Source organism: Cavia porcellus, unplaced genomic scaffold (assembly GCF_034190915.1).
Source record: "Cavia porcellus strain 051 isolate PalLab524CR breed Dunkin Hartley unplaced genomic scaffold, mCavPor4.1 scaffold_4, whole genome shotgun sequence".
Classification (NCBI taxonomy): Eukaryota; Metazoa; Chordata; class Mammalia; order Rodentia; family Caviidae; genus Cavia; species Cavia porcellus.
Genome location: NW_026947487.1, coordinates 34,176,665 through 34,187,482, shown reverse-complemented (window position 1 = coordinate 34,187,482; position 10,818 = coordinate 34,176,665). Strand labels below are relative to the sequence as shown.

Below are 10,818 nucleotides of genomic sequence, written 5' to 3'. Positions count from 1 at the left end.
TCAATTGAAATACTGTTAATAAACATATTAAGTGGCAGCAGAAAAAACATACTTCCCTGAACCAAAAAAACATATATATATATATATATATATATATATATATATATGTATATAGTTATAATTAGCAGAAAACCTTTTTCTATTAGGAATAAATTTTATCAAGTGTATCTTAAGTTGTTAATTATCAGAGGTTCCACCAACCATAGGTAGCTAAGATTTGTGTATCTTGAGCAATCATTACTTCAATCCTTCATAGTTGACATAGTTATCAAGTGTTTATTCAGAAACTATTTAAAAAATTACATGTGCTGGGATACATATGAGACTGTAACAACAGTAGCCCCATCATACAGAGATCCTGTTTGTTATTATCATCATTGCTTGTTGCCTAGAGGCATAAAGACATTGTATAGAGACTTGTACAGTCCATCTTTTGGTCTTCGAAGGTGCCAGTACATGTGGATCTGTACAAATGCAAGTGGGTTTGGTTAAACAATTGAAAATTGGCTACAATAGTAGTCAAATCAATACACAGTTTGGTTCACTAATAAAAATACTTTGAAATCTTCTCTAGTAAAACCAAAATCTTGCACACAATTCTCTTGAATGGTCCAATTAGTTGCCCTAACTTTTTCTTTTATACAGTGGGATACAATCAGTATAAAAAAATACAGGTTCAATTGGGTGGGTTGCATTGGCTTTTAAAGGTTTTGCCATTAAGTGCTCCACGTTTTTAATGATCTAAAATGCTTTCCTGACAATCACTTCAGTTTTGGAAACGCAGCTCCTAATACAACGTGACACCTCTGTGAAAATCATAGGCTAAATAGTGAAGGAAAGAGGAAATGCTAAATGTGCATATAAAAATAGGTGCTACAATAAAATATTTGTATATTTCATCAATAAGTTATTTTGACTAATCAATTATGGATCATATAACTCTGTCATTTTAATGATTTGTCCACATCTCTAGTGATCCTTTTCTGGATCACAATACATTTGTTTTTTTTAGTTCAAACGTCCAGAATGCATACAAACGCATCCTTTAAAAACAAAGGAAAGGAATAAGAAGGAAGGTGGGAGAGGAGGGAAGGGGGGAAGAGAGATCAGACTTCCTATTTCAATTGGGATGTGCTATCTCTCCACCAAAGCCATTTAGACCCACCCATGGCTTAGAGAGGGAGAAAGGGAGGTGGGGAGGGGGAGAGGAACAGTAGAATCTATGCTAACATCTTCCACCACTCTTAGCACTTCCGAGCACTACAAAATGACTGCGACCTATAACAAGTCACCCTCGCAGCAAATCGCCTTCTATTAAGCCCTTCTCCTCTCCTCCCCCACACACAAGAAGAGAAAGTGATGTGCCCAGTTTACACAAATGTTTCCCCCGTGTAAAATTAAAAGGAAATTGCACACTCTTTCAGTATCTTCCGCCGAAGCTGAGAATCCCCGTGCCAAGGCACTTCACCCTAAACGTTGAAACGACACAAATGAATCAAATGTGTTCACCGTGTGTGTCTGCTCACTTGTCTTAAACGCAAGAGCTCCAAGGGAGTTTCTCTGCTTTCAGAACTGACTAAATGTGGTCTGTTTTTCCAGCACTTCGAGGTAGTCCGGCTCAACGTTTAGTTTTGCTTTTAACTCCAGATACTCGTTCCGGTTGGGTTCTACAAAGACAGCACTCGGGGGGCTGTAGAGCACCGGTTCCCGCAGCCTGCTGTCCCCGGCCCCCGGGTGCAAATACTGATGGGGGCGTCTCAGGTCATAGTTGGGGGAGAAAGTGTAGGCAGCGGGGCTGCAGGGGAATTTGGGATATTCTGGGAGGCTGCTGCCGGCGGGGGTGGAGGAGCAGTGCTTGTCTGGTTCTAAAATGCCCCTGTAAAAGCGGTCGGCGTCCTGCACCGGCGACAGCAGGTCCTCCCGGGGCTCGATGGTGCTGACGCTGTAGGCGGGGCTCCGCAGGTGGTGGCTTTCCCGCCTCTCCTCCTCCCCCGGCTGCAGCTGCAGCTGCGGCGGGGGCTGCTGTTGGGGCTGCGGCGGCGGCGCTGGCTGCTGCAGGTGGTTGTTGCTGCTGTAGGTGACCTTGAGCTCGTGCAGGTCTTTGTAATCCTCCACGGAGTTGCCTTCTCGGGAACGGTAGATGGGGTTTTTGCACATGTGGCCCAGCGGGTGCGGGATGTACTCGTACACGTGGCCCGCGGGCGTCTTCACCTTGGGCAGCGCGGGCCCGCGGTGGTGCCCGTGCGCGTGGGGGTGGCTCCCCGCGCCCCCGCCGCTGCCGCCGTACACGCTGTACTGCATGTTGAAGGAGCTCACGTCCGAGTTGTTGGTGCTGGTGTGGTCGCTCTGGTTCTTCTTCCTGCGCTTCATCACCAGCACAAAGAGCCCCGCCGCCACGAAGACGGACATGATGAAGACCAGCAGCAGGCTGAGGATCAGCACTGACAGCGGCACGGAGGACGCCCCTCCACCCGCGCCCAAGCCTGCGGGGGGCCCGGTGCTGTTCAGCCTGCCGGCAGGGGTCACCGCGCCGGTCCTGGCGGGGACTTGGATGGAGGAGGGTGTGGGCGTGGAAACCACGATATCCGAATAGTCTGGGCACAGCGACTCAGATTTAATGGCTCGCATATCAGTCTCAGCGAATTTCTTGGGTGCTTTACAGATCACTTCGTCTACAAGGACGCCCACTTTGAGCTGCTCCACCCACAGCTTCATGCCCACCACCTCGCAGGTACAATCCCAAGGGTTGTCATGTAAGTCGATCTGGATGAGTGACGTCAGCTGGTCTAAAACTCCACTCACTGGCAAGGAGGCGAAGTGGTTACTCCGGAGGTTCAGCCTGAGGAGGGTCAAGCCAGAGAAGACGCCAGAGGGCATGGCCTGCAAAAGGTTGTTATTCAGGAACAGCAGCTGGAGGTTCGGGACAGGATCGAAAGTCCCAGCCTGGATCTCCCGGATGAGATTGTACTGGAGGAAGAGATACTGCAGGCTCTGAAGGCCATAGAATAACTCTGGGCTCAGCCTCTCAATCCTGTTGCCATTCAGGTAGAGGCGTCTCAGATTGCTGAGGTCCCCGAAGGCTCGGTCCTGGATCATGGAGATGCGGTTGTTACCCAGGTGCAGAAGGTCCAGCCCAGTGGCTTCCAGAAAGTCTGTCCTGCGCACCACAGCAATATAGTTCTCAGTCAGATACATTTTCTTGGGATTGTAGGGCTTGGGCTGCAGCTCAGCAATGCTCTCAATCTTGCGCTCCTGGCAGTTGACGTTGAGGCCCAGATCAGAGATTTGCAGGTTGCAAGTGCACGCTGTGGGACACTCCAAAGGCACCGGGGATTTGGTCTGGTAGGCGATGCTGGGGCCATAGTTACTGTAGCCCAAATCCTTAGAGGACTGCCTAGAGGTTGGGCGCACTCTGGGCTTGTTGGGTTGGCGTGTCCCCTTAGGGGGTTTCAAAGGGGGTTTGTAAACAGCAGAGGAAGAAGTGGCCACAGAATTCACTGAGGCTGGGGTAGTGTGTAAATACCCCGTGGTGCTCAAAGGCGTCTGTGGCCTCATCTCGTAGTCTGAAATAAGTTTCCTTGGGCAAAGTTCCTGCTTGGATATCTCGTCCAAGTCCCTGCCATGTAAGCGGAAGGGGGTCTCACAAACCACATCCCCCACCAGAGCCGAGTAGGAGATGCTGTCCAACCAATCCTTGAGAGAGATCAGCTCACAGGAACAATTCCAGGGGTTTTCCTCTAGCTGTAACTCCACAACTTTATCCATGTGCTGCAACAGCCCCACATAGGGCAGAAGTTTCAGCCGGTTCCCCCGCAGGTCCAAGTGCGTTAAGGGCACAAAACGGAAAAGATTGTTGGGTAAACTTGATAAGAGATTGTCATTGAGGATAAGCACCTGCAACAAATGCAGTTTCCCAAAAGCATTGGGTTCAATGACACTGATGTAATTGTAATCTACCTGTAGGTATTCCAAGTTCTCCAAACCAAGGAAGGTATCATCTCTCAGAAGTTCCAGTTTATTGTTGTTCAGATGCAATCTCCTCAGACCTCGAAGCCCATGGAAAGCCCCAGTCTCAATGTCTTGGATAACATTGCTACCCAGATGCAGAATTGAAGCCCCAGTGTAATTGACAAATTCATTAGGATAGAGCCGGTTCAAAAGATTTCCAGACAACAAGAGGTGATAGATTGGGAAACGGGGTGGGCTAATTTCAGAGAGACTAATAATTCCCCGGTTTTCACAGCTCACAGTTAAAATGCCGTCCTTTTCCTCACAAGGACATGCATTGTCACAGATTTCCCCATAATAATCGATGGTTTCTGCACATGAAAGGAGAAGAGATGTGACAGCAAACGCTAGAGTCTGCAGCATCCAGCTATGCATTTTTCTGTGAAGGTCCTGTTCCAAAGTTACTGGGGGGCAGCAAGTGTGCATTTTACCTCCTGCAAGGGAGAGAGGAAACAAGGAAACAACAGAATATGACAAAAATTTAAGGGATTAATCAGTAAGTGTTTTTCTTCCCTGAGATCTAGGAGGTATGCTATGAACAACTCTCATCATCACCCCATGGAACATGAGGCAGTCTCCAGACTTTATTAAAATTTGATATTCATTTTGCTTTAAAGGCTCATTTCATGTTCTAATGAGCATGTCAGGAATGTGCTGTTCTTCACAAGACTAGGGCAGATAAAATCCTTTCTAGTGTTCTACTCTGCTCCCCCTTTTACAAAAGCAATCCATAAATATACATAAAATGGCTGTCAGTTCAGTTTTATGCTTCTAATTTAAGTGAAAAGGAGCATCATTTTCCAAGGTTCCCCTCATCTGTACCCCCCACTTTCTTTCAGAGTCACTTCAGCTAACAGTTCCTTATGCAGGGTTCCCATTTTCACAGAAAGCAAGCAGCCACAATACTTGGGCTATTTTAGATCATTGCAAGAAATATCAGGGTGGAAACCTAAAAGAATACTTTCCAGAAGAAAAAACAACAACAGCAAAAACCAAGACATTAAAACATTTAAAAGAGTCAGGACAAGCTCTTAAATCACCAGTTGTCTTCCAGAGCTCTGAGTAAGGAGAACAAGGAGAGCCAGTTGGCTTTGATGGTAGACTTCACTATCACGCTATTAAGCACATCAGCGCCCTAATTGCATGCACGGTGCCACTTAGAAGCGCTTCCCTGAGAGCACCCTGCGACCACTTCTCCTCATTGATCATGTCAGCCACGGTACCAAGCCGCATCTCTAAGGCACTGAAATAGTTTTGCACGATGGATTACAAAGAATTCAGCACAGGCATCCGCAATCTCGAAACACCTCTGAATACCTCGAGTTTAAAGAGGACATTCCTGCCGCTTACCCAGAATCAACTAAAAGTAACCAAGGACCAGCTGCAAAGCCTCCTTTACCTTGGGCTCCACGTCTGTGTGTCACAGTATGCAAAACTAACCCTACTGAATTAGCAAGATTTGGAATGATCTACCACCTCGCCAACATCTCCATCTTTGGAGTTCCTTATTACATTGAATTGTCAATGCTCCCACCCCTTTCTCTTAGGAAAAGGGCTCTTGGGCTCATTGAGACGAAATAGAAAAATGCAAGGAAGAACAGCAAGTGACATAGGTCGGTGCTTTTAATCCCAATTTCATCCCCCCTGTGAATCACTCGCCCACCCCCTTCTCTTTCTTTCTTTTTGTCGCCTTAAAGGCTTCCTTGGACTTCCTACTTCTGGTCCACAACAGCACTCTTAAAGGAAGGGCATAAAAGGAGTGAGTGTCTGCGTGCGTGTTGCCTTGGTTAGCGGGGCGGCGAGGGGGGTGCTGCTAAATGCTGAGCTCTGGGAACCAATGCTTTTTCTTTGGTCAACCTAGCTTTTGCCTCCTCACCAAAGTCAGAGGTCGAATCGCAACCCATAACTAAAGCCAGGACATTTCTTAGGCACAGGTTCTAATGCCTGAGACCTCGCTCTTGATCCGAGTCGACTCCAGCCCGCGTTACTAAAAGCGCCTGTATTCACAGGCACATGTACAAGTGTGCCTGGGAATCATTCACGTTTGGCCACCCGGACGTGTCGAGACGAATCGGAACCACAGTGGATAAACCTTGCTAGTATCTCCCGACCTCCCATCACCACGTCAAAGGTCTCCCAGCTTCAAACACACCCTAGGAAAGCAAAACGTTTACCTTGAAATTTCGGTTCTCCGCCGGATCAAATGTGCACATCCATTCAGCTGGGCTGGGTCCCCTCCCCCTCCCTCCTGGTGCTTCCCCGCCCCCACCCAGCTCCTTCTCCATCTGAGAGCCCCACTGCAAATTGTGACCAGCCAGGATTAAACTCGAGCGTTTACAACTTTAATTCACTTCTGGTTAGCAAGGGTCGAAGAGCTTACTCTCGCCTCATTCTCTCTCCCCTCCTCCTCGTCATCAAAGGAGCCCGAAAATTTGAGAAAATAAAGTTGAATGAGCCCGGGGAAGGCTGACATTCTGACTGGAAAACGCACCATCGATGTAAATCCGCGGGTGCGCGACACATCCTCAGATTCAATATTTTGGAAAGCGGGGGTGGGAGGATTGTAGCCCCCCCCCACGCCAAAAAATATAAGAAAAGAAAACACAGCTGAGACCCTAGATCACCGCCTGGCACATCCCTCCCTTAGGCAGCACCGAGTCGCTCTCGCTGCAGCTCACCACCCAAGCCGGCCTGGGGCTCCAGGCGCAGCTGCTGGAACGGCCGCCCAGGCGGAGAACCCAGAGTTCCAGGACGCAAGGCTCCCCTCCCCCAGCCCGCCCCAAAGCGAAGGAAGGGTAAAGGGGAGGGAGAAGGAAAGAGAGCCAACCAGCTACATACAGTGGCACGCACACACACACACACACACACACACACACACACACACCCCACGCACACGCGCGCGCGCGCACACACACACGCGGGAGCCTCTTCTGCTAAAGTAAACCACGGACTTACCCCGTCTCACATCTCTAGGGCTCACTCATCCTAGCCACCCTTAAAAAAAAAAAAAAAAAAAAAAAAAAAAAAAAAAAAAAGGAAAAAAAAACACCTCTTCGGTGTGTGCACTGGGTTTGTGAAGCCCAGGCGGAGACCGAAGGCAGCGGGCACTGCGGGCTGAACCGCCGCCGGAGCCAGGGCGCCCGGACGCCCGCAGCCCCGGGCCGCCGCCGCGGGATCGACCGCGGGTTCCGGGGCTCCCCGCGCGGCTCTCCCCAGCGCGCTCCTCGGTCCTCAGTGCGGGTTGCGGGTGGGGGGCCCGGGGGAGACCGCGAGCCCTGGGATGGGAGCGAGGGGGAGGGGAGCGGCGGCGGGAGCGGCGCCTCGCTGTAGGGGCCGGAGCCGGAGCCGAGCCGGGCGGGGCGCGCAGAGGCGCGGGCGGGAGGAGGGGGCGCACAGAGGCTGCCCGGCCCCGGGGCCTCGCCAACGTGACGGTCAGCCCCACCGAGCGCCCGCGCCGCTGGCTCACACTACGCCGCTTCGCACACTCATGGCCAGCCCCCGGCACGGCGACGCGATCGCGGGGTCCAGGGAGCCCCCCTGCCGCACCCCCGGGCGGGTACTTACAGTTCCCATCTGCAGAGGGGGCAACTTTCTCCGACCCAGCGGCGGCCGCCGCCCCCTCCAGCCTGCTCGGGCTCCTCGCACCCTCCGGCCTGGGTTCGCGCCGGCCGGCCTGCCCTACCCTCCCCCGCGCCTCTGCTCCGCGCCGTCTTCACCACATTGCCCCCCGCTCGGAGGCGGACGCCCGGGGACCAGCGGGAGGGAACGGGGCGCGAGGCTGGGCACGCATCGCCGGCTTCTTCTTGCAGCGCACACTGTACATGGTAGTGAGGGGGCGAGAGAAGGTGGCCCGGGCCCCCGGGCTCCTCCGGCGGCGGCGGCAGCGGCAGCGGCGGACGCTGCGGCTCCTGCGCGGTCCTCCGCTCCCGGCGCGGCGACCACCGCGCTGGGATCCCTTCGCCGCGGCCCCGGAGCCGAGCCCAGCCGACCCGCCGCCGCCGCGGCCCCCGATCAGTATCTGCGCGGCTCCCGCCTCCTCCGGGCCGTTTCCTGGCTCCCCGCGCGTGCGGGGATTCTTCCTCGCCCCCTTCCCCCGGCGCGGCGCGCGGTCGTCATTATTTGGAACTCTTCCTCCCCGGCATCCTTGGGAGTCCGAGGGGCCCGCACGGCGTTGCTCCGCGCCTGTGGCGCGTCCTGGCCGCCCGGAGGCTCTCAGAAAACTCAAGGAAAGTCACGTCTTCTCTCCTGGGCGCCGAGGAGATGGCAACACGAGAAGCATGGTCCGGCTCACTGGGACCTCCGCTCCGTGGCCGGCGCACTTGTTTACGGTCGCGCCGCGGGTGCGAGCCACGCTGCCGCAGACATGATGGCCCGGGGCGCAGCGCGCGCTCGGCGGCCGATAGGTGGCAACCGAGAGCGGAAGCCCTGGGCTCCGGAGGCGCTGCTGTGCCCCCCTTGGATGTCACAGTCGTGGGAGACAGAGGAGTCTCGGACCATGTGCCTAAGGAGAGCGTGGGAGTGTGCAGCTCTCGTGTTGGAAAAGGGAGGGATGGGAATAACCCCGACAACGCCAGGCTTGGCGGTGGTCAGGGACGCTTGATTCCAGCCCGGTGCTGCTCGCCTGCTCTCCTCTTCCTGCTAGCATGATACAGTCCTTGCTGCTGCCTCCCTCTCTTCCCACCCTGTAGGACCCTGGAAGAGGGAGTGGTTCATCCTAGCTGTAAAGAGGGAACTACTTTTATTTTTCAGAATTACGTTTGTATGTGTGGGCAGTTCAACGGAACGACTTTCAGAAAAAAATATTTGTGAGTGCATTTGATAGGCGCTAAACGCTGGAAAAGTCCTAAATTAGAGGCTGTATGGGATACAAGAGTCACCTGCTAAACTTCGCTAGCTAGCGTCATCTCTACAGTAAGTATTCTCGCTTTTTCCCTGAAACCAGACACAACCCTCCCCAAAAGGAGATCTTTACATTCTTACGTGTTTTTCTGTGTTTGGAATGTTAGGCCTGTATCCCTTCCCAAGTATCGAGGAAAAGTTGATTATAATAAGTGACTGATGCAGGCAGAATGTACTTGTGCCTATTCCTTTGACAAGTAGGAGATTTTTGTCTGTCTTACTTTGGAATCAATTATGCCTTAACAACAGCTGATACTGTTTGATTCTTAGTAATATTTTGGATAATATTGTGATTGTAAATGATTAGCCATGAATATTAATAGCTATTCAAACATATTTTTGTGCATATATATGAATGTGTATATATATATATATATATATATATGTATATATAAAATCTTTCCACATCATCTTTATATGTTAAATTAAAAGAGATTTCTAGAGGATATGAATATTGAAGCCCCCTGAGGTTTTGTAACATTTTAAAAATTTTCCTCTGAATTTGTTGCCATTATATTTTTAAATTGAGTCATAAACACTTTTTGTGGGGGGGAGAACTTTGATCTGGGTAAATTTTAGTTTTGTAGAATAGAGAGAAAGAAGTAATCAGTTATGTAAGGTAATATAAATAAAATCTTATAGTAGAAATTTCTGTTAAATTTAGAAACATGTGCCTAAGAATGATAGTTTCAGGCTCCAGGGACATCATACAGACAGTGCTTAAAGTTTATGTTCAAAGCAAGTGTACTTCTGTTTTTATCTTTTAATATGATACAAATATTTAGAAAAATTATTTTTAAGAATAAATTGTTTTTATACTGTCAATATTAAAGTTTAATATATAGCTTAAAATTACATATTAATCTTAGCTACAGACCTTCAGCATATCCATGGTGAGTGCCATCAGAAATACAGCTTATAGTATTTGTTAACTTTAACGAAGTTAGAAGTTATAAAGATCTGAATAAATTATTAAACTACTCAAAATAGCTATTTTATTTCATTAAATTATTAGTATTCAATATCTTCACTATTCCTTTTTTGTTACTATTCCTTTTAATATCAAATTTTAGTCTATTTTTTATTCTAAAATTTTATTTTATTTCTATTTTAACAGTTACTGGCTTAATTTTTAAAAGTATGGAACATGTTTGAGATTAATTGAGCTTGTAGATTTGTTAAAAAGACATACTGTGCTAACGTTCTAGATTGCCTCTTGTGGTTCAGATAAATAAATGATGAAAACTTTCTACCATTACTTTAGCATTAAGGATGGTTCATTATTTACCACTAGGTGTCTCTATAAGCTGCTCTTCAGGAAAGTGAATTTTTTGAGATTATACTGACATAAAGACACTAGAACAGAATACAGGAAGGGAACTATCACAGAAATAAGGAAAACCCTCAATTTTTAATCTGAAGACTTCTATCTGGTTAGAATATTGATTAATGCCTGAAGAAGACATAAATGAATCACACAATAATGTTCATATTTGAGCCAAGATATTCACACGCATGAACAAACATGTCTGTTTTGGCCTGTATTAAGCAACATATCTGTACACATGCTTGCACAATTTTTACATAAATATAAATGATTCATTAATATGTTTGGACACTAGAGAATTACCAAATAGATCTTTCCATAATTAAGACCTTTTGAAAGACATGGAGTAATTCTTAAATTTAGTGCATTTCATCAAAATATTTCCTTATTTAATGTTTGTATATCACTGTGTTGTACCTTTAGAATATTAAAACCCTTAGTGGAAAATTGTAGTCCAACATTAGGTAATCTAATGGAAATCATAAACAGAAATTCTTTGATAATAATTGTGAAACTTTTATGAGTCGATCTCACTGAAATCTAAATACAACAGATTTTCCATTGTTTTTTATTTGCTTAAAGGG

General features: G+C 48.5%; 1 protein-coding gene across 3 annotated transcripts; it reads right to left on the bottom strand.

Moving 5' to 3' along the window:
- Positions 1-253: 253 nt before the first annotated feature.
- Slitrk5 (SLIT and NTRK like family member 5) lies at positions 254-7,719 on the bottom strand. Of its 3 annotated transcripts, none has more exons than XM_063246922.1 (2): positions 7,573-7,719; positions 254-4,442 (listed from the first exon to the last, which is right to left on the bottom strand). In XM_063246922.1, exon 2 carries the CDS (start codon positions 4,432-4,434, stop codon positions 1,567-1,569), a length of 2,868 nt encoding a protein of 955 aa, XP_063102992.1. In that variant the 5' UTR covers positions 4,435-4,442; positions 7,573-7,719; the 3' UTR covers positions 254-1,566. The 3 variants fall into 3 exon arrangements, with proteins under 3 accessions (XP_063102992.1, XP_063102993.1, XP_005007223.2); XM_063246923.1 differs by lacking the exon at positions 7,573-7,719 and adding an exon at positions 6,964-7,037; XM_005007166.4 differs by lacking the exon at positions 7,573-7,719 and adding an exon at positions 6,183-6,259.
- Between the last annotated feature and the right edge of the window lie 3,099 nt (positions 7,720-10,818).